General features: G+C 42.1%; 2 protein-coding genes across 2 annotated transcripts in view; one reads left to right on the top strand and one right to left on the bottom strand.

Annotated features, from left to right (window-relative positions):
- CUNH4orf54 (chromosome unknown C4orf54 homolog) overlaps positions 1-2,097 on the top strand; it is a 36,490-nt gene extending 34,393 nt beyond the window's left edge. Inside the window, exon 3 of the mRNA XM_068136730.1 lies at positions 2,008-2,097. The gene's annotated coding sequence lies outside the window, so the exon portion shown is untranslated. The remainder of the gene's footprint in view (positions 1-2,007) is intronic.
- The window catches only part of MTTP (microsomal triglyceride transfer protein), a 33,644-nt gene extending 13,719 nt beyond the window's left edge, over positions 1-19,925 (bottom strand). Inside the window, exons 1-11 of the mRNA XM_068136810.1 lie at positions 19,778-19,925; positions 14,147-14,334; positions 12,971-13,114; positions 10,890-10,997; positions 10,057-10,173; positions 8,467-8,606; positions 7,398-7,548; positions 3,026-3,183; positions 2,006-2,174; positions 1,373-1,480; positions 173-385 (exon numbers count right to left, since the gene is read on the bottom strand). Of these exons, the coding sequence (XP_067992911.1) occupies positions 173-385; positions 1,373-1,480; positions 2,006-2,174; positions 3,026-3,183; positions 7,398-7,548; positions 8,467-8,606; positions 10,057-10,173; positions 10,890-10,997; positions 12,971-13,114; positions 14,147-14,334; positions 19,778-19,838 (1,557 nt within the window). The 5' untranslated portion in view covers positions 19,839-19,925. The remainder of the gene's footprint in view (positions 1-172; positions 386-1,372; positions 1,481-2,005; positions 2,175-3,025; positions 3,184-7,397; positions 7,549-8,466; positions 8,607-10,056; positions 10,174-10,889; positions 10,998-12,970; positions 13,115-14,146; positions 14,335-19,777) is intronic.
- Between the last annotated feature and the right edge of the window lie 601 nt (positions 19,926-20,526).

Here is a 20,526-nt window from a genome sequence, read left to right as displayed (position 1 = left end):
TTCTGTCTGGAACTGAAGTGTGTACAGTAATTTCCTGGATTTCCTGGAGGTAAAAAAATGCCATACATACGGCATCTTAAAAAAGATGGGGATTGACAAACTCTGTTAATTCTATACTTTATATTTAATATAGTCTTTTGCACTTATTTTCTTGGACAGTGTATTTTCTTACCTCTTTGGTGAGAAAAGAAGGATTGTATCTCTGTAAGGCAGTGGCAGCCAGATTGCTGATGGGCCCTTCTTCTAACTCAGCATACTTCAGAAGCAGTGGAATTGCTTCAGGAAGAAGTGCATTCTTCAGTGCCAGCAAGTACATCTTCACATTGTCATCTTTCTTAGGTTTCTCCAGTCTATTTAGAATCATCCTTTTGGCTTCCAGAACAGCCTAAAGAAAATCAACTGCATATTTAAATGGTGATCATGAAACTGCCATTTTCCCTTGCAGAAGGAGGAAGGGCAGGGCTGGTTTCTAGCATATTTTTGTTTCAAAGCATCACTGCACAGCATTAGCAAAGGTGCCATTTGTAAACTGTACATCAATGGCTTCCTTCAAGCACAACCAAAGCAGCTATAGCCACAGCAACACCTGGTCTATAGATATATCATTTGCTAGCTGCTTCTGCCCCAATCCAGAGACTTCACAGGTCTTGCTTGAAGGGCCAGCATGTCCCCACATAAAGAAACAAGGAAAGCATTCTTTAGTGCTTCATGACATAACATTGCAGGAGTGCTTGGCAATTAAAAGAAGGGAAAAGGGATTCCTAAGGGCCATGTGCTTTGAGTATGCTGCAGTCCCAAACAGCACAGATCTGGCAGGCAGCAGAGCCTTTTCTGATCATCCTCATCCTCTATAACCAGCATATATTCAGTCAATGAGCAAGGTGATCGCATTTCTCCTGGGTTGTTCTATGTATTTTGGGGGCAGAGTCCAATTCTTGAATCAGTTGCTTTTTTTACACAGACCTGAAATAACCTAAGGTGATTGCATCTATTAAACAGATCCTGAGTTTGCCAGTGATTCTCTGATGACTTACAAACCTTTTGGACAAGGCGGTGCAAGTACTGCTTCTGCTGACAGACTAGGCAGTGAGAAAAAGCTCTGTCAAACGAATAGAAACTGGGAGAAATCCACAGAAATAGGAAGAGACCAGATTCAAGCCTAAAGCTTGAGGGTAGATTTCATTATTTAAAAAAACAACCAAACAAACAAACAAAAACCCAAACAAAACCTCTCTGTCAAACATTATGGGCTTATTTTAAAACAGAGGGGAACATTCTTCTCATGTCTCATGCTCTCCCAGTAACATCAACAGGGAGCATCCACATGTGTAGCAGACCAGAATTTGGCCGGCAGTGAACAGGAGATACTCACTGGAAGCTTGCAGCCATCTCTCTCACAGAGCTTTCTGATGAGTGCTCCCATGACAATGACAACAGTTTCTCTGATTTCTTCATTTGCAATATCACCCTTGAACTTATCCTGTTATGCAAAAGCAATGCTGTTAGTCTCTCCATCTAAATAGGACAAACCACAGTCTGTAGTTCACTCTGTGAACATTAGTGCAATGCAACAGCCTGGGCTCAGGCTAAGCTGAAAACTCTTCTGTCATTACATATAATAACAGACTCTCATTTCCCTTTTGAATTACATTCAGTGTCTCAAATAGTAAATTCATTTTGCAGCTATGTTTAAAAAAGAAAAAAAAAGAGTATTAAATGGTGATAGGACTTTGATAAGGCAACAGCCAAATTGTTTTGCTAACACTCAGAATTGTGCTTGCTTTACAAGTAGTAGATATTGATAACATTTTACAGAGCAAATAGACTTTAGTTCTGGATCTATACATTGTTGTTTCCAGGATATGTGCTGCTGTCACACTTAAAGGGAACCCTGGAAGGGATGAAGAAAGAAAAACTGGAAACAGAAACAGTTTTTTCTTCTCTTCCTCCTTGACAGGAGTGAGGCTCAAGAGTATTAAGTGAATTGTTTTGTCCTTTGACTTACAGTTAAAGATTTCAGGAGCATTTCACTGGGGTGAGAAGCAAATCCACAGGCATACAGAAATCGCTCCTGCAGGATAGAAGTGCTTGCATCCTTGAAGTCCAGAAAGTCCAGCACAGCCTCCAGTGATTCTGGAGTCTGAGCAGAGGTTACAGCATCCATCATCTGCGGACTACAGAGAAGTGGAAATGAATATATCATTGTAATGAGCTAGAAAATGCTGAGAAGACTTTGCTGCATGTAGAAAGAAAGAAACTAATGTGCTGAAAGGTCTGTCCTTTGCAGGTAAGAGAGTTTTTTACTCTTGGTAACAAATGTGCTTTGAATTCTTCTGCCTCAAAATGGTAGATGAGCTCCAAAGACTATTCATAAGCATGGATAATAATATTTGAATGTATGCAAATAGGACTAAAAAACTGTTAACAAACCAGAAGTACTCAGAGTGTCTTAAAGTTTAGAGGACAAGGTTTTAAATGGAAAAGTGTTTTATTTCTACATGTACAATGGCAACTAGAGAACAGGTTTCTAAACTACCACAGTTGCTCTCAGATTTATTTCTATTGTTAAAAAAAAAGCTGTAATTTGTTTGAAAGATGCTGACTCCTTAGTGGGACTCAGAAATACTTTCCAAGGCTAGGTGTGCATGCTGTTCACACCCAGTCTCCTAATATTAGGACCAATATCCATGTATGGACAACCCCCTTCTTTGCTGTAATTCCATTTGAGGGAAACAAATGGCCAAGCCAGGAACAAATCAGTGTCCTTCAAAGCAAGCAGTTGGGATAAGAACTTTTGGGTAAGCTATAAAGTATGTTTGCCTTGTAGATTCAGTCCTGGTGGCTGAACAGTGTGCTGCAAAACACAGCTTTCAAAAGGAAGAATCCTTTTCCTGTGGACAGTATTGACTACTGGTTTTCCATTGCTAGGACATCATCAGTGGAACTGAATCTGTTTGCATGCAATTTGCCCTTTTGCAGTTTTAAGTAACTCAAACCTTTGTAAAGCTTGTTCAGGACAACTTACAGAACTTCTTTGTTTTCACTTTTAAGAATCTGCAGTATCTCCTCTTTTGTGGCTTTTCTGATGTTCTTAATGAAGGACAAAAAGCTTCTTACTGCTTCAGCATTGGAAAGTTTTTCAGGGTACATATGTTCTCTGATGCTCTTCCAGTGTTCAGAAAGCTGCAGAATAATTCACATAATGTCACATCTCTCAGGCTGTGGTTTCAGCTCTCAAAATCAGTCAGACAAATGCAGATATGTGGGCCAGCCATTGCTAAAATTGGATGAAATTCAAAGATTGCTGATCCTTCAGCTAAGTATTATTGAATTTGCTATCCCAGATATCATTACAGTATCACAGTATCACCAAGGTTGGAGGAGACCTCAAAGATCATCGAGTCCAACCTGTCACCACAGACCTCATGGCTAGACCATAGCACCAAGTGCCACATCCAATCCCCTCTTGAATACCTCCAGGGATGGTGACTCCACCACCTCCCTAGGCAGCACATTCCAATGACGAATGACTCTCTCGGTGAAGAACTTTCTCCTCACCTTCAGCCTAAACTTCCCCTGGCGCAGCTTGAGACTGTCCCCCCTTGTTCTGGTGCTGGTTGCTAGAGAGAAGAGACCAACCCCTTCCTGGCTACAACCACCTTTCAGGTAGCTGTAGAGAGCAATGAGGTCACCTCTGAGCCTCCTCTTCTCCAGGCTAAACACTCCCAGCTCCCTCAGCCTCTCCTCATAGGGTTTGTGCTCAAGGCCTCTCCCCAGCCTCGTTGCCCTTCTCTGGTCTTTGCAAACTTTCTATAGCTGTTTCTTCCAACACTTGAATATTTTCCTGATAATGTACAATGCAGTCTATTTTGGAACAAAACATGATTATTTATCCTGTAACTGGAATAAGGTGAATTCTCTTCTCTTGCAAATGTACCATGCTTTCTGCTGAATGCAATGTTTCCCTTCTGTTCCCATTTCTCCTAAGTCAGTTTTTATTGAAGTGGGAGATGCACAATCCCCAATCCACAAATGAATCATATTTTTTTAGAAGACAGTAATTTTGTGGTTAGTGTGGAACAAGAATAAATGTCCCATAAGTAATTCTTCCAGTATCTTAAGGGGGCCTACAGGAAACCTGGTGAGGGACTTCTTAGGATATTGGCTAGTGATAGGACTGGGGGGAATGGAGCAAAACTAGAAGTGGGTAGATTCAGATTGGATGTCAGGAAAAAATTCTTTACCATGAGGGTGATGAGACACTCAAACAGGTTTTCCCATGGAGGTGGTGGAGTCCCCATCCCTGGAGGTTTTTAAGGCCAGGCTGGCTGTGGCTGTGAGCAACCTGATCTAGTGTGAGGAGTCCCTGCCCATGGCAGGGGGGGTTGGGACTAGATGATCCTTGAGGTCCCTTCCAACCCTGACAATTCTATGACTCTAATTTTATGAATTCCCATTTCTTAGCATAAAATGGAAAGGAATTTGTGGCTATTGTACAAAATGACAGGTAAGATGGTATTGGAACAGGTATCAACTTCTCTATATGTTGTTGCTGTATTTATTCCATACACTACATTTTTGACCTGAACAAGCTCACATGGTGAGCACCTCTATCTGTCCTTCCAGATACTCTCCCACCAGAAACTGGTGCAGGTATTTTGACCTTTCCTCTCTCATTTGCCTTTGTCTTTTATCTCAAGTTATTGAGAACATTCCTTGGTGAAAACTCAGCTGTTCTTTGCAGCAGTGTTTACTGCCGTTCTCCTGAGTGGGAAAGAGCACTAGCACGCATTTGACCTTTACTGAAACACTTCCCCTCTCCATGGGTTTTGTATTAGGCAATAGCAATTGAACCTGCCCACAAATAGAAGTATCACTCAGCAGTACAGAGTGCAACTTTCATCAACTGTATCAAACAGTAATTAGGCAACAACGATTGAGACATGGGATATTTCCTGAGGATTAATGACCAGCTGGGAGGAGCGCCTGTTCTGAGGCACAGGTGGGTCTGTTAACCTCAGCTGGTGATTAGTGCTCAGCACCAAGGTCAGTGTGGCTATTATAAGCTGAAATTGGATAAATATATGGGACTTCTTCTATTGGCCCTTTTGAAGTTGCACCACAGCCAGGCCAAAAAAAAATATCTTTAACCTTATTGATCCCCTGCTTTCTCCTGTGCACAGCCCAGCTGTGTGGGCTGCTCTTAGGCAATTTAGCCCATATCCTAGAGATGACCAAGGTGGGAGATATAAGCTGGAGCCATCTCAAGCAAAAAAAGGCTGGAGACCAAGTCTTCCTCTTTAGGGGGATGCTCTAACCATTCAACTGCTACAAGGAGCAGCTACCATCTCTTGCAGTGACCATGATTTTAAAACCACAACATTTGTACTTGTCTTCTGCAAGGGGCCTCACTCTCCCTATGTGGCCATTTGAATTGAATACCTCAATGATTCAGGCAGATGCATTCACTTCCATGTGGAAACCTGGCCACCCTTGGACATGAATCTCTGTCTTGCTGACAGAGAGATCAGACCAAAGGTCTTGTGGGCATTGTGGTAAAATTCAAGCCAAACCAAGGGGTGCTAAACTGAGAAGGAGCTGATATTGAATGTCAGTGCCTGACAGCTGCACTACCAACCTACGGAGGCTAGCTGCACACCACAGAACAAACCCACCTCAATTTCAGAAAGGACAATTATCTATTCCTGCAGGAACCATGAGCATAAAAAATATGTAAGAATGATGAGCACTTCTGGAAAAAAAAAACCAAACCTGTGTTCTGTGATGTGTAAACACAGAAACCTAGGCCTAAATTCAAATGAAAATGCTGGCCATAACTTCACCAAAGCTAGTACTGCCATCTGTGGAATGAGAATAGCAGTTATTGCACTAAATTCACAAAGATCTGTTATGATTTTGAAAGGCTTTTGAAAATGTAAAACTGCCAAGCATGCCATGTCAGCAAGGCATTAATGCATAGGATGATATATAAGTAACAAATGTTATGTTGCTGCTTTGGATACAGGGTTCTGTTTATAGACCCCCATCTTTTCATAGCAGTTACTGTAAAATACAGGCAGAAAGTAGGACTTCATTCTCATCGTGCCATTAGGTTTATAATGACATAGCTCAGGCCCTGGGCAGTGCTCTGGAATTATACCCTTATGTTTGTTGTCTTGGTCTGGAAATTATCTCTATAATTATTATGACAAGCTTGGTTCCAAGTGACAAATTCGTCAGCAGAAAGCTCAGTGGGCAAAGTCATAGAAGAAGAACCCAGCCCTGCTCTCTTTAAGATTCCTTGATGTTCCCTGCTCAGAAATGCTCCAGCATGCATGCAGCATCATTTCTATTTCATTTTCCCCCATGTATGTTTTTTTAATCTTCTCTGTGGCTCAACAAGCATTAGAAAAGATGAATTACTACAGTGCAATGATACTTCCAAATTGCTAGCTCAAGTAGAGCAAGGTATTTGTGCTCATAAGGAGTATCTCTGGGGGGTTAAAATTGTGTGCTGAATAGAAGCAGAGAATGATAATCCTTAAATTAATGCTCCCCTTTACTGCTAAATGCTTTTCACAATGATAATATCATTAAAACTGTTTGCTAATCCACAATGCAACAATTTCTATTAGTTTATGGTGAACAGCATCATTAAAACAAAAGGTATCACACAGTATCACAGTATTGCCAAGGTTGGAAGAGACCTCGATGATGCATTTATAGTACCAAGCTATAAATATTTGTCAAATGTCCTAAATATATGTATGTATACAAAGAAAAAAAAACAAACAAACAAACCCCACAAACACCCACCAAAAAACAAACAAACAAAACCAAAGTAATTTTCTTTTTAGGGGAAGAATGAGAACAGTACTGAGCCAATTTTATGCTCGTAATACCTATAAAGTCTTAACAGAAGACTTCCTTAAGGGTCAGGCTGTAAGAAGAGGCTAGATATATTACCAACAAATGTTTATCCTGCCTAAGGAATGCCTAACTACCTTTAATTTCTAGAAGCAGTTCAGCTCCTCCATGACAGAATTGTTTATAAATACTGGTCAACCATCTTAAAAGTAATTTCCCACTCTGTTACCCAGGGGAAAGAAGCTCCTGACAACTAAAGGCTGGCAAAGATGAGATAAGCCAAGAAATGCTGGTCTTGAGAAATGCTGCACTCAACCTTTGATAAAGAGCAAAGAGGTTGTACTGTGAGAGGTAGATCTTGAAACACCTTTGTGTGGTGGAGCACCACTGCACCATTACCATGCTTTCTGCTCCAGAGCATATATTGGCACACTAGACCTCTCCTGGTGGGCTGCTTGGACAGAAATTCCTTTCACACTCATTCTGCTCAGCTTACCAACTTGATATCCAACAAGCCTGTGTTTACTTACTGAAGGACACTTTTTGCATTCAGATTTCACTGGTTCTGCTACTAGTGACACAGCAACATAGCTGGAGTCTAAGGTCTTCACAACACCAGCGACTTGCTTCCCAGCGATCAGTCCAGGGCCAGCTTGTACTGACTTCAGTTCCAGTCTCTGCCTGTGTATCCATACAGTGATGATACCATTAGAGCTCAAGCATTAGAGCAGAAATGCTGAAGTTATGGAAGAGGAAACAAAAAAGCCCTCCACAGACCCACATACAAAACACAGATTTATTGAATCATAGCATTCATAGAATTGTCAGGATTGGAAGGGACCCTCAAGGATCACCTAGTTCCACCCCACCCTGCCATGGGCAGGGACACCTCACACTAGATCAGGTTGCTCAGAACCTTACTTTTAAATGGTCAGAACATGGCAAGTCTAAGTTTTGGGTTTTTTTTTACGGTAACCTCATACCTGTAGAATTACTGCTAGAGATATATGGCATGAGATGCCTAAATGATAGGCTTTCTAAAGTATGGATTTGTACCACCTGGTAAACAGCCTTCAGTCACCATATACATTCTGAAATATGTAATATATTTGTTCATAAGAAGATCTGGAAAGTCAGACCTTGAATGTCACTTTTCTAATTATCATTGTCCTTTGTATTATGATAATTAGAAAAGTGACATTCACAAAGGACGCCCCTGAGCCATTTATTGTGTATGAATATCTCAAGACTTGCAGTGTTCTGGAGTCTGGAGTCTAACATAGACCTAGGTTTCACCATTGTTTCTTTCCCATACTTGTTTCCTATACTTCTGGACTTTTACATACTAGAAATTGGGTTGCTTAAAATGTTTTGGCCAATTCCATCTGTTTTCATTTGATTTCTTATGAATGGCATCAATGATTATTTGTAGAGCCCTTAATCATAATTGGACTAGGTATCTTATGGATACAAAAGAGACTGAAGTCCTTACCTAGAAAGCTTACAGCCTTAGGTATGGATGCTGTAAGATATACACATATAAACTGACTTGAACACTAGTCCTGCTACTGTCAATGACAGTCAAATTGCCCAACTTACTTTGAAACTATTTTGGCACCTGTTTTTCGTCGGGCATTCAGAACGAAAGCGTAGTTTTCCTCTGCCTTAGCAGATTTAATGAAGCTGTCTTCCAGCAGATAAGTTGTGGCAGATGTGGATTTGGAACTGACATCTAAAATCTGAAAATAATTAACAAGAAAACAGAAAAAAAAAAAAAAAAAAAAGGACAGATCAATAAACAGCAGAGTAAGAAATCAGCTCACAGTTTCAAATCAGGGCAAGACTCATCATGAAATAGAGCCAAATGAGGGAGGTATGTGCAGGTTGACCATATCTCAAGCTAAGCCTCTAAACCAGGGTCTCAAAAATTCATTCTGTAGCAAGAAGCCACTCACTTCTACACCATGTGCTTCAAACTGGGGTTGTAGCAGGGAGGATGTGTGTGTGGTGTGTGTGGAAAGAGGAGAATGGGAGGAAGTTATGCAGCAGGCTGCAACTAAGCATACATTTAGCTAAAAATACACTTTAAATGAGAAGTTTCTCTGGGGAGATGTCTGGTAAATAAGAATGTCATGTTCACACCCAGGAAGCAAAGCCACCTTGCTTGATCTGTTTGTAAACAAGATGTTGTCTTTGTGGCAAGTGTGAAAATCAGGAATTCAGCCACAGTGGTAAAGCTGTTTATTAACAGAGTGTGTGCTACCTTTGCACTTCTCTCAGCTGAGAAAGTCAGTTTCTGATGCAGAGAATCCCAGTGTCTTCATCGTGTGTCCAGCCTGCACTCAGTAGTAATTGCTTTGAAAGGTGTTTACTAGCAGTGGAGGACCATTAGCACCCTAGTAGGGCCTCAGTTTCTGCTACAGCATGTCTCCTACACTACACCTGTGCATGGTGGAAGCCTTCCAGACATGCCTGATTGGGCTCCATTGAGGAGTCAGTATCTTGCCTGGCATTTATTGTGTACACTAAATGTTGTGACTTTAGCAGCTGGGTATAAGGTTACTGTGGTCATTATGACTGTGACTGTACATAGTATTTTCCTCCAAAGGAAAAAGAAGCTTCGCATCCATTAGAAGTTCAGGACAGCCAGGACTAAAGTGTTGTAAACCTCCACATAAACTGAAATATGTTATGGTTGAGATCCAACAACTGTGGGCTGTGCTCAATGTCAGCTAGCCAAGGTGGTTTAAACAAGAGGAGAATGCATTCCCTGCTCTCCACATGGATGCTACATATGAAATTTGTGCTAGTAATGCCATAGTAATGCCATGCCATAGTAATGCCATGCTAGTAATGTATCATAGAATCAATATGGTTGGAAAAGACCTCAAAGATCATCAAGCCCAACCTGTCACCCAAGAACTCATGACTACTAAACTATGGCACCAAGTGCCACGTCCAATCCCCTTTTGAACACCTCCAGGGATGGTGACTCCACCACCTCCCTGGGCAGCCCATTCCAATGACTAACAACTCTCTCTGTGTGGAACTTTCTCCTCACCTCGAGCCTAAATGTGTAGAATTTGATTTCTGTAAGGAAAGAAAGCACTTTTAAGAAGATGGGTAATAGCTACTGAGAATATATTTTAGGCAGGCAGAACAGATTTTCTGTGGTTGAAGGACTCATACCGGGTTGTGGCTGGTAAATCCATGTCTTTCTGATTCACAGGAGTCCAGGGCTTTTATTTTAGTCACTTGATCTTGCCGCACGTTGTAGGTAGTATCACATTTCCCAGATATGTCCACCTTTGAAAAAGGAGCTAGGTTAGGACAATTTCTTGATTTTATCTTTAGGACCCCAGGATCTTCCAAAGATGAACCATTTTCTCCACTGTTTGAATCCATGCTGTTCACCAGTTTTTAAGGTATCAGTGTTTCTAACTACCTGCTTTGGACAGGCTGCTTTTCATTGTGTGGCCATGAAGGAGAGTAACAATGTTCTTTAAACACACAAAGTTCAGAAGCAGCTGGAAGTATACTCAAGAATTTGAGTTAAATTCCCACTTTTGTTATGTGGACCAATGTAGAAATTTAACAATGCAGGCTAAATGGGTGTGACTAAACCATTACTAACTGTATGTGGTTACTGTGATTTAAAAATGGCCTAATCCATTGACCTGAGTGTAGGAATTTACCATCTTTAAAACATCACTATAATCTCTTTTATAGTGACCTGGTTTAAGCTGGTTTATTACCAGATTCTGCTAAATTCAAACCAGCATTTTAAATCCAATTGATTTCACCAATTCTTTATGTTAATTCCAACAACTTAACTTTTGTCACCAAATAATTGTGAGATTGTCTTTACATCCCCAACCTCAAAGGTGATCAAAAGGCTGATTTCTATCACAGTTCATTCCTTCTGAAGTCAGTGGGAGGCACAGGTCTGCCTTTCAGAGCAGACTGGGCTCTGCCTGTTTCTCTGATGATGATGTCTACCTTGCCAGATAAGAACACCATACCTCAGGGGCAGAACCAGAGTGCAGCTGCAGCTGGAAAAGGCTAGCCAGACCTCTCTTAATATTCTGAGTAAAAGCTGGTTCATTTTGATATGAGTAGAAGTTTCTGACCTGTAGGAATAAAAAAATAAGTATATAGCACATCTGTTTAAAAGAGAAAGGGATAGTGAGGCTCCTGTCTAGAAAATCTTTTTACTTCTTTCTGGCTTATGAATTATGAAGCTGAATAATGTTCTATGAATTACCAAGCTGAATTTGGACCTGTTGCCCCTGTTTAAGTCAGCTCTAGGGGCTGCAGGGCCTGCTGATAACAGTACAAACATGTTTTGGGCTTCAGCCCTATCTAAGTACAGTTTCACTGCAGTTAGCATCTTTCCTCCTGTTAGAGAGCATCTAGACAGGAAGTGGGACACTTTGCACTACTTCACAAGTGACTAATTTTTCTGCATAATCCTCAGATAAATCCTCCCTGCAGGGGAACAATATCTATTGCACTTTAATCACAGGTTACACGAACCCAGAATGAATCAGAGGTAAATCACAGTTAGAAAGACTTAAATGACGTGTCAAATACATTACAACCTTTGCACTTCACAGCAACCATTGAGCTTCAGCCTCTCCTCTATGAACAAGACTTTGCACCTCCACTTTGCATTCAAGGTGCTTTAAAGGGGCATTTTTTTTTCAGGAACTGTAAGTACAATCAGCATCTTATCTTGGGGCAATCCTGGAAAGTGAATCAATATGCCAGGGATGAAAGTATCACAGGACTGAAAAATCATAAAAGGAGTGTACAGACCCTACTACCTGAGGAGAAAAACCTGTATCTCAATGTTAGCATGTGAACTGCTTCATGTATTAGGAGCAGATGTATTTTGACTGGGTTCTTCTGATGGCTCTGTTCTCATTTGGGGATGTATACAGCTGGGAGCCAGTGCAGTCTCATTTCTTTTTATGTTGTGTAAAACTGATGACAAGGCTGAGTCTGAAAGTTACTGAGCAGGCCTGATAGCAGCTGCAATTCAGCAGGCTGAGCCAGTGGCCAGGATATGTGCTCAGTGCCTATTTACAGCAGGAGGTAAAGATCCTGCCGGGATAGGGTGTCGCAGCCCTCACTCCGCTCTGCAGAAGAGAAAAGGGAGTGTGACCTTCAACCTTCCTCCTTTCTCACCGTGCCTCTGCCCACATCCCACCTGCCAAGCATTTCTCAGGGCAAGAGGGCAGAGCAAGGAGGGCTGTTGGCTTAATAGAACAAGCAACAAGAAGGTGAAGGAGCCTGGAGAGAAGGCTGGAACAGTCATGGCTCAAGCTTTGCTGCTTCCTGGCCACAGCAGTGGGCTGAGTGCATGGGGACAAGTGAGCAGCTTCTCATGGACAAAGAGCAGGAGATGGATTTACTTGAATTCCCTCCTGAACAAAACTGAGCAAAACTCTGAGAACAATTGGACACAGGAGGTCCTGCGGTGGGAGAGTATTTTGGTGGTGTCTCAGGGCAGGCTGTAAAAAACCCAGGAGCACACTGAGACACCTTGCTTGCTGTCCCTTCTCTTCTGATTTTTGGAAATACTTTCCCAGCAGAAGAACAACATGAAAGGCTGCTCCTTTCAGCAGCAAGCTTATTAACTTATTAATGACTCTGCAGGTGACACTGAAGTATGTAAGTGTGGCCTGATAAGGATTTGAAGTGATTAAACACTGTTTGTCACAGGCTCCGTATAACCTCCCCCAGGATAAACTGTATCTCCTTTGCTGCTTTTAGACCTTGGACAAAATCCTGGCCTCTCTGCAGCATCTTACACAGCAATTGTGCATCCCTCTACAGGTGTACTCATATATTTGTGGCCAGTCTGCTGTTTACTTCCATGCTGTATGGTGTTCTCAACACACCCACTTGAGTTGGAAGGCTGTCTTCTACCAGTACATTGTAGTCTGTTCTAAACGACCGTATTTCATATAGAAAGACAGGACACAGTGGCACATGAAAAACACTGAGAGGATAGTGAATTGGTAAATTCTCCGAGCCTTTAGGAAAAGATTTGTCTTGGGTTGCCTGAGGGATTAAATTTTAAAAGCCAGTGTCTTACTTTTCCACGGGCTAGCTCAACAACGATGGGCCTCTGCAAAGCCTGCAGATTGTCTTTCCCGAGGATCTTCTCTGTGCTTTTTCCTTTGAAGATGTTTTTATCAGCTGGCCGTTCACTCACAGTTTCAACTTGAACATCCCTTATCTATCAAAGTAGAAGCAGAGAAAATTCATGTAGAGAGCACTCTAGCACTGGCTTGAAGTAGGCTGGGTAAACTAAATGACCTATAACATTTTTTTTATTGCTTCATTTCTAGTTCTGATCATTAATCTTTCATGATTACCATGCCTATGTTGTCAAAAGAACTTGACATTCACCACTGGGGAAATAACTGGTAGAAAAACTTGCTGTAAATTGAAGGACCAAACCCAGTTTGTATTTAGAAAATGTCATGATTTGCAGCTAGAACTGAGGACTTCGGACAACCTGCTGCACCTCAGGTAGGTGTTTGCATGCTGGTCATTTGAAGCTATAGAAGCTCTATGAAGTTGTCTGGATTATGATGTTACATATATTCTTGTAAATCCTTATTCAGTAGGCATCTGCTTATGAAAGGAGCTGGGTTCAGTTCATGAGACTAGAGAAGAATAAAAGACATAGTTCGTCTTTTGAAAAATGACTTCTTCAAGATTAGATTAGCAGCAAGATAAACACAGGCAAGATTGGGCATGTTTTAAGTTAGAATCATAGAATAGAATCATAGAATGGTCCAGGCCAGAAGGCACCTCCAGGGGTCATCCAGTCTGACCTCCCTGCTGACTGCAAGGACATCCCCAACTAGATCAGATTGCCCAGGGCCTTGTTGAGCCTTACCTTGAATATCTCCAGGGAAAGAGCCTCAACCACTTCCTTAGGCAATCTGTTCCAGTGTTCCACCACCCTCACAGTGAAGTTCTTCCTGATATCCAGTCTAAATTTGCCCTTCTCTAGTTCGAAGCCATTGCCCCTTGTCCTGTCACTGTAGGCCCTTGTAAACAGTCTCTCTCCATCCTTCTTGCAGATACCCTTCAGGTACTGGAAGGCTGCTATTAGGTTTCCCCCGAGCTTCCTTTACTCCAGGCTGAACCACCCCAGCTCCCTCAGCCTGTCCTCGTAGCAGAAGTGGTCCAAGCCCCTGATCATTTTTGTGGCCCTCCTCTGGACCATCTCCATCAGTTATCTGACAGCATTAATTACCGTAATTTTGACCAGCTGGTCATCATCATTTTCAGGATTTCTCCACAGAAGGTTGACATCCACACCAGAAGAAAACCGGTACCCTGCACTCTTCTTCAGTGGTGCTTTCACCGAATCAATGTACACCTCGGCTGAGTAATCAAATTTGTATAGCTTGTCATTATTTAAGCTTGGACCAGTGGTGTGCCCTGTTTGGAAAGCAAAAGCAAACGGTGTTTTAGAATTGACTAACTCACATAATCTGTCCTTTTCTCAGCAAAACAAAACAAAACAAACCCAACCAACCACAACACCTTTAGAGAAATCACAGGAATCACAGAACCATTCAGGTTGGAAAAGAGCCTCAGCATCACCAAGTCCAACAGATAACCCTACTCTACAAGGTTCACCCTTAAACCATATCCCCAAGCAGCACATCCAAACCACCTTTAAACACATCCAGGGTTGATGACTCAACCATCTCCCTGGGCAGCTCATTCCAATGCCTGACCACTTTTGCTGAGAAAAAAAATTGTTCCTAATGTCCAGTCTAAACCTACCCAGTCACAGCTTGAGGCCATTTTCATGTGAAGAGGATTGGTTTTGGATAGCTTTAGAAGACTATAGGGAAGATTTGCCTTTGCTGGAGTTAGAGAAAGCTATGTTTTGTCTTTGACGCTGAGAGTAATGTAAACACCTTGTAACTGAAGGAGAGAAGCTTGGCAGAATTTGGTTGGATGTGTTAAAATGTTGTTTTGTTATTTTGACCTATTGTATTCCTTAATTACAGGTATGCCAGTAGAAAATGACCAATTGAGATGTGACACCTGTGCTTCCTGATAGACTATATAACTTTGCTGTATAATGGAATAAACATCTTCGCCTGCTTACATCTGGTCCTGAAAGCATCGGTCGAGGCGAATCCAACATCTATCAAACATGTCAAACATCTATACTTTTACACATTTCCTCTTGTTCTATCACTAGTTACCTGTGAGAAGCAACCAGCACCACCCTCTCCACAACACCCTTTCAGGTAATTGTAGAGAGCAATGAGGTCTCCCTTCACCCTCCTCTTTTTCAAACTTTAAAGAGCAATGAGGTCTCCCCTCAGCCTCCTCTTTTCCAAACTTTAAAGAGCAATGAGGTCTTCCCTCAACCTCCTCTTTTCCAAATTTTAATTCCACCAAAATATTTATGAGAGTGATCCTGCTACCCTTGGTTACACAGGCTGTCCCACTGAAGGAGATGGGGGGTTGGGGTTTTTTTGTGATTGAGACTGTTCTCATAAATTTAAGACAATAGTGCCTGCAAAATCCTTTGTTCTAGCTCAACACTTAAATAAAGGAGAGTCAAATTCTTTACTTCAGATGTATTAGCATTAGAAACTAAGCCCAAATTATCTGCAGCTCAAAATACTGCAAATACTCGTGCAATTTGTGTGCTTAGTAATTTGAAATGCACTGATGTACTCTGCTGCAGCCAACAGAAATTGTTCTCTGCGTGTTTATTCTGAATCTTTCCATTGAGAGCCTTGCCCAAGGGGTGACAGGAATGTAATGAAGACATTGGGGAAATATTTTTTAGATTAAACAATTAAGCCCTTGTTCTTTAAACTAAGTGATTGTCCCTGTAGCTGTGACTCTGCTGTTAACTGATGTATTTAAAGGGATATAAAAGCCAAATTCTAGCATAAATGCAACTTGCATATCCAACTTATGTTTCCATTTTGATCTGCATTAACAACTCCCTCAGGATTCGGTTGTAGTCTTGTTAGTGTACATGAAATCCAGTACACAAATTACTTTTATTTTTCCTTTATAAAACTACTTACACCACACCCTTTCCTATCTTCTCTTTCTTTTCTCTCATGCATAGCTATGTGGGGAATGTGTAGCACCAGTATCACAACTCTATGCTCAGCCTCAGGCACAGGAATTAAGACCAAGCTCCTAGAATCTGTGGCTAATGAAAATCAATTTCTTCTTGATTACCCTTTAAATGTTTTGTCACCACAGGCATACATGACATCCCTTTCCACTGTTTTCAGGGGCTTCCCTCCTCTGGTGCAAATGGCTACAAAGGTCTCTTCCACCCAAGAAAAACTGGAAGGGTGGAGAAGCTGGCTGTACACAAAGTGCTCTTACATCTGCAAAGCAAATACACATGCAGTGACCTTAGGTGCTATCTGTAAGCATCATGGCAGTAGCCTCTCAGACCCCAATGCTGCACCACTGAATCCATGGTGAATTTCTTCATGGAGGTCAGGAGGTACAGAGCAGAAATAATAACTATACAACAGAGATAATCTAGGAAAAGCAAAGTGCTGTCCTCAGGGAGGTGCAGGTCAGACTTACGACAAGGAGGGGGGAAGAAGAATGCTCTATTGAAACATCTCAGACAAATGCTCAAGCACACCATAATGTAATCAAGTGTGTTCAAAGTCCCTTGCAGAGAATCCACACGCTATCTTGGTGTATGTCATGTCCCAGGGTGTTTTACCTGATTGCACTAAATAATTTCAAATCACTGCACTCACAAAAAGGAAACCCAAAGTCTTCCCTTATTTCATTCTCAGATTTTAAATCCCAGTTAGGTAGGTGCACAGTGTAGGTCCACCAGGGCTGGATGGCTATTTTCTGCAGTGCTTAAGGAGTGAAAAAAAAACCCAAACTGTTTGTTTGGGGGGAGTTGTTTCTGTTTTGTGGGGGTTTGTTTTGGTTTGGGTTTTTTGTTCTTTCTTTTTAGATTTTGCTTGTTTCCCCTGTTCATTCAGATGTCATAGGTCAGTAGATCAAGGTCAGCTTGCAAGAACCTTTCCTTGAGAAAAATGATGACCCTATCAAGTTTGTTCTGCAAGCTGTGTAAATTGGCAAAGGTACACAAAGCTGAACTGCCTCACGCTTTGTGCCAGCCAGTGGTGTGATGCAGCAGCTTTGGAGATCCCAGGGGGAGCAGCCTCTATGCATGTGAGAGCTCAAACCTGGAGCTGCTGATTTTTTTTTCAGGAACTCTGAAGCATTCATGTTGGCACAAAGGAGCTCTTTTGGGTTTGCACGTCTAGCATGTCTGCTTCAAAACATCCTCCATTGGTGTACAACTGTTCCTTCAGTTTTGCTTCGGGTTTGAATTCCTTAGCCGTGCCCCAGATTCCCCACAGTGCTATTGACTTTGAAGCTACATTGCCCTTGAAAGCAGAGGGTGCTTACTGCCGGCCCAGAGATGGCTGTACCTTTCAGGGACACCTCTGGTTACCTCGGGGTTGATTGCTTCCTGGTTCATGATGTTCATCATCTGCACCAGAAACGGCAGTGCTAATGATATGGTATCAGCTGAGATTGTATGAATGCCATCAACTAGGTGGTGTGGCATATATGCATGTCCAAGAAAAATGATCTGGCTGCTGAGAGATATGTGTCTAATCAGATAAGGTGGATGTTTTGGTTAAATGTACCTTTCACCTTTCCTCTTCCTTTTCCTACAGATGTTTTTGCCCTTTTTGCAAGGGTTCCTTCCCACTTCTTCCCTTTTAGCAACTGCATGCTAAAGAGGTGTTCCCTCCTGAAGGAAACATGAGCAAATGATGCAGCAGCTTCTTGCAAATGTTATAGAAGAGATTAATAATTACAAAGTATTTCTGAGAGCTAGAGGACTTATTGTGGTCTGAAAGCTTTCACCATCTCCTACATGGAAAACACTGCAGGAGACAGGGCAGAAGACACCTTTAGTTGCAAGACTAGTGTCACTGGTGGAAACGGATGACCCAGTGGTGGATCACGATAAGCAGCAGGGAAAAGGCAGTATTGGAGGCCGTTCAAAGAGACAATTGGATGGCATGGTCAGTTTGAGAGGCAAGGGGCATGTTGGTGGCTGAGAGAAAGAGGAGTACTCACATAACATAACTAATTTTTTATGCTCTCTTTCATGAAGAGTACCCTCTTAAAAAGAATACCCCTGTACTTTTATGATAGAAACTTTTCTTAAAAGAAAACTTTGCCTTTGGAAGTGTTTGTCACAGTACTGGGATGCTTTCCACCTCTACAGCCATTGCCATTTCAGCCAATGGCAAATGTTCCACTGGCTGGGAAGGGAGCAGAGATGGACATAAAGTCTGCAACCAGTCATGCTCCCTTGAGGTCAGAAGTGCCTGCTTTCAAGGTGGAGTGCATAACACATAGCTTGACTAGTAATGTTAAGTGTCTGTCATTAAGGGTAACATGCCAAGTCTATAATTAAATCATGATACTGTATAATACAGAAGGTTACACTGCATGGGTAGAGACAGCTGTCAAGTCCTGTGCCTTTTATTAATACATATGGCATGCTCAGCATGTGCATCTCTAACTACTTGCTGGCTCTACCTTCATAAATTATATTTGTCACTGTTTCTGATACCAGATAGCTTTAAAAAGCAAAACCCAGCCACTTCTTTGAAAAGATTTTTCGAACTGCAAAAGGAAAGTTTTGTGTGTGCTGATCCAGTTGACTTAAAAGAATATTCCTTCATTATTTCCAAAAGGCAGCATGGCCAGGTGGAAAGGTAAAGCACTCAATCTGATCCCAGCTCTGACACTGACACTAGGACAGTAATTTAGCTCTCAGTCTCTCTGCACAAGATAAATGAAGGGAGGATGAACTGAGAAAATGCTTGTTCAGTACCCTGGAGATGTAAAGTGGCAGGCAAATAGTTCTTCACACCATGAAGGAGCTTTGCTTAATTGATATTAAGGGTAAGCTGGGAAAAGTAAATGTGGCATGTTGGTATCTAGCCATAAACATTACTTGGCAGTCCCTTGACATACACTCATGGGTAGAGGAACTACCTTCAAACTTCTCTGCTTTATAACTCCTGTTGTAAGGAGGTACAGAGAGAGGGAGGAAGATCCTTTCTAGGAAGCAGGAAGAAGTACCCAACAGAGTACTTCTACAGCCTTTTTAATCCTGCTTCTCATCATGATGAGGACATCCTTATTAAACTAAAAAACTAGATGTTGGCTCATGTTTTGAGGTTGCTGCTCCTCTAAATTTAATGCCAGGTCATACATAAAGGGCCACTACTGGAGAGACCTTTCCTTGCTTCATACACTAGTACTGCTAAAGTGGGCAGCCTCCAGATTTCATACCCTTGACCTTTGTCAGGACACCTGAGTACAGCCCTGCTCCCAGAGCTTGTGCAGACACCCAGGTTTTCATGACTTACTGCAGAGCAAACTCCCTGTGAAATTAATGGGATGCTTGTGACTGACTTCAGAGGTAGCTGAGTCAACTTCTCAGAAGCTGAAACCTGGAGAGCCCTGAGCACTTCCTGGCTCTGCTCCACCAGAGCACTTCTGTGTGTTTAACTTTTGAGCATGTGAATAGTTTGTTTCAAGTTGGTGCCCCCACAACATGTCCTGACTAAGCAAGGTCAAGATCCTCAGTCTCCTGGCTCATACCAGTGGCCCAGTACACCTGAAAATAATTGTCTTCTCCATCTTCTCTGCTGACATGAACACCACAAGCACTTACAACTTTGTATTACTAAACACATTTTGTATTACTCAAAGACAGATGAGTAAAGATGGTAATTGTGGATGCAAAACAGAACAGAACTGCATGCACACACTGGCCCTCCCTAAGCCAAAAGCTGAACCAAGCCCAGTACAGACCTACCTTTAACAGAGGCTGAGTAGGTGGAAATGATGCAAACGAACAGGACAGTAAGAAGAATCATGATGGACTCCTCTGAGCTCCTGACTGCAGCATGAAGTGTGAGAGCCTCCAAGAAGTGAGCTGCTGAGAGTGGAGGGGTGCTTGCAGAAAGAACTGCTGGGTCGGCCACACTGTTTATCTAGATGTAGTAAAGGTCAGATTCCAAATTCCACACTCAGGTACTAAGTTCATTAAAGGACTTCCAGTTAATTATTAAGGACTAAGGTGACTGGTGGTTTCTGCCCTATTTTATCAATCGCCTCGGCTTTCAATTTTGAATACTGAGTCCACATAGCTACATTCCTGAGCTGGGGAGCCCATCTCCAGCACTGGCAGAACCAGGAGATCCTGCCACTTCTCTGTCTAAAGGAGAGGGTAATTGGGTCTGCTGCTGCCAGGGGCCAGATCTTGACCACTGCCTCCACTAGTGGTCTTGTATCAACTCTGTGATCAACCCTAGAGGCAGATGCTTTTTAAGGGTCTCTCTGGAAACAGAAGCACATGGGCTTTATCAGTGCCATCCCAAAAAGTGATGGAGACTCAGATGTGATACCAGTTCCTGCTATAGTGTATTTTATCAGTCCCAGCCCCTGTCTTACTCAGCAGAGGCTAGAGACTGAAAAGACAAGACAAACCAGCCACGCTGGTCCATCTCTATAAGAGTACTTGCTTGGCTGGGTTTGAGAGCGGGGCAAGGCAAGCCATCCTTT

This window comes from Melanerpes formicivorus, unplaced genomic scaffold (genome assembly GCF_026170545.1).
Source record: "Melanerpes formicivorus ecotype bairdi unplaced genomic scaffold, bMelFor1.0.p_v2 SCAF_4, whole genome shotgun sequence".
In the NCBI taxonomy this organism is placed as follows: Eukaryota; Metazoa; Chordata; class Aves; order Piciformes; family Picidae; genus Melanerpes; species Melanerpes formicivorus.
This window is presented reverse-complemented; position numbering and strand designations above follow the sequence as displayed.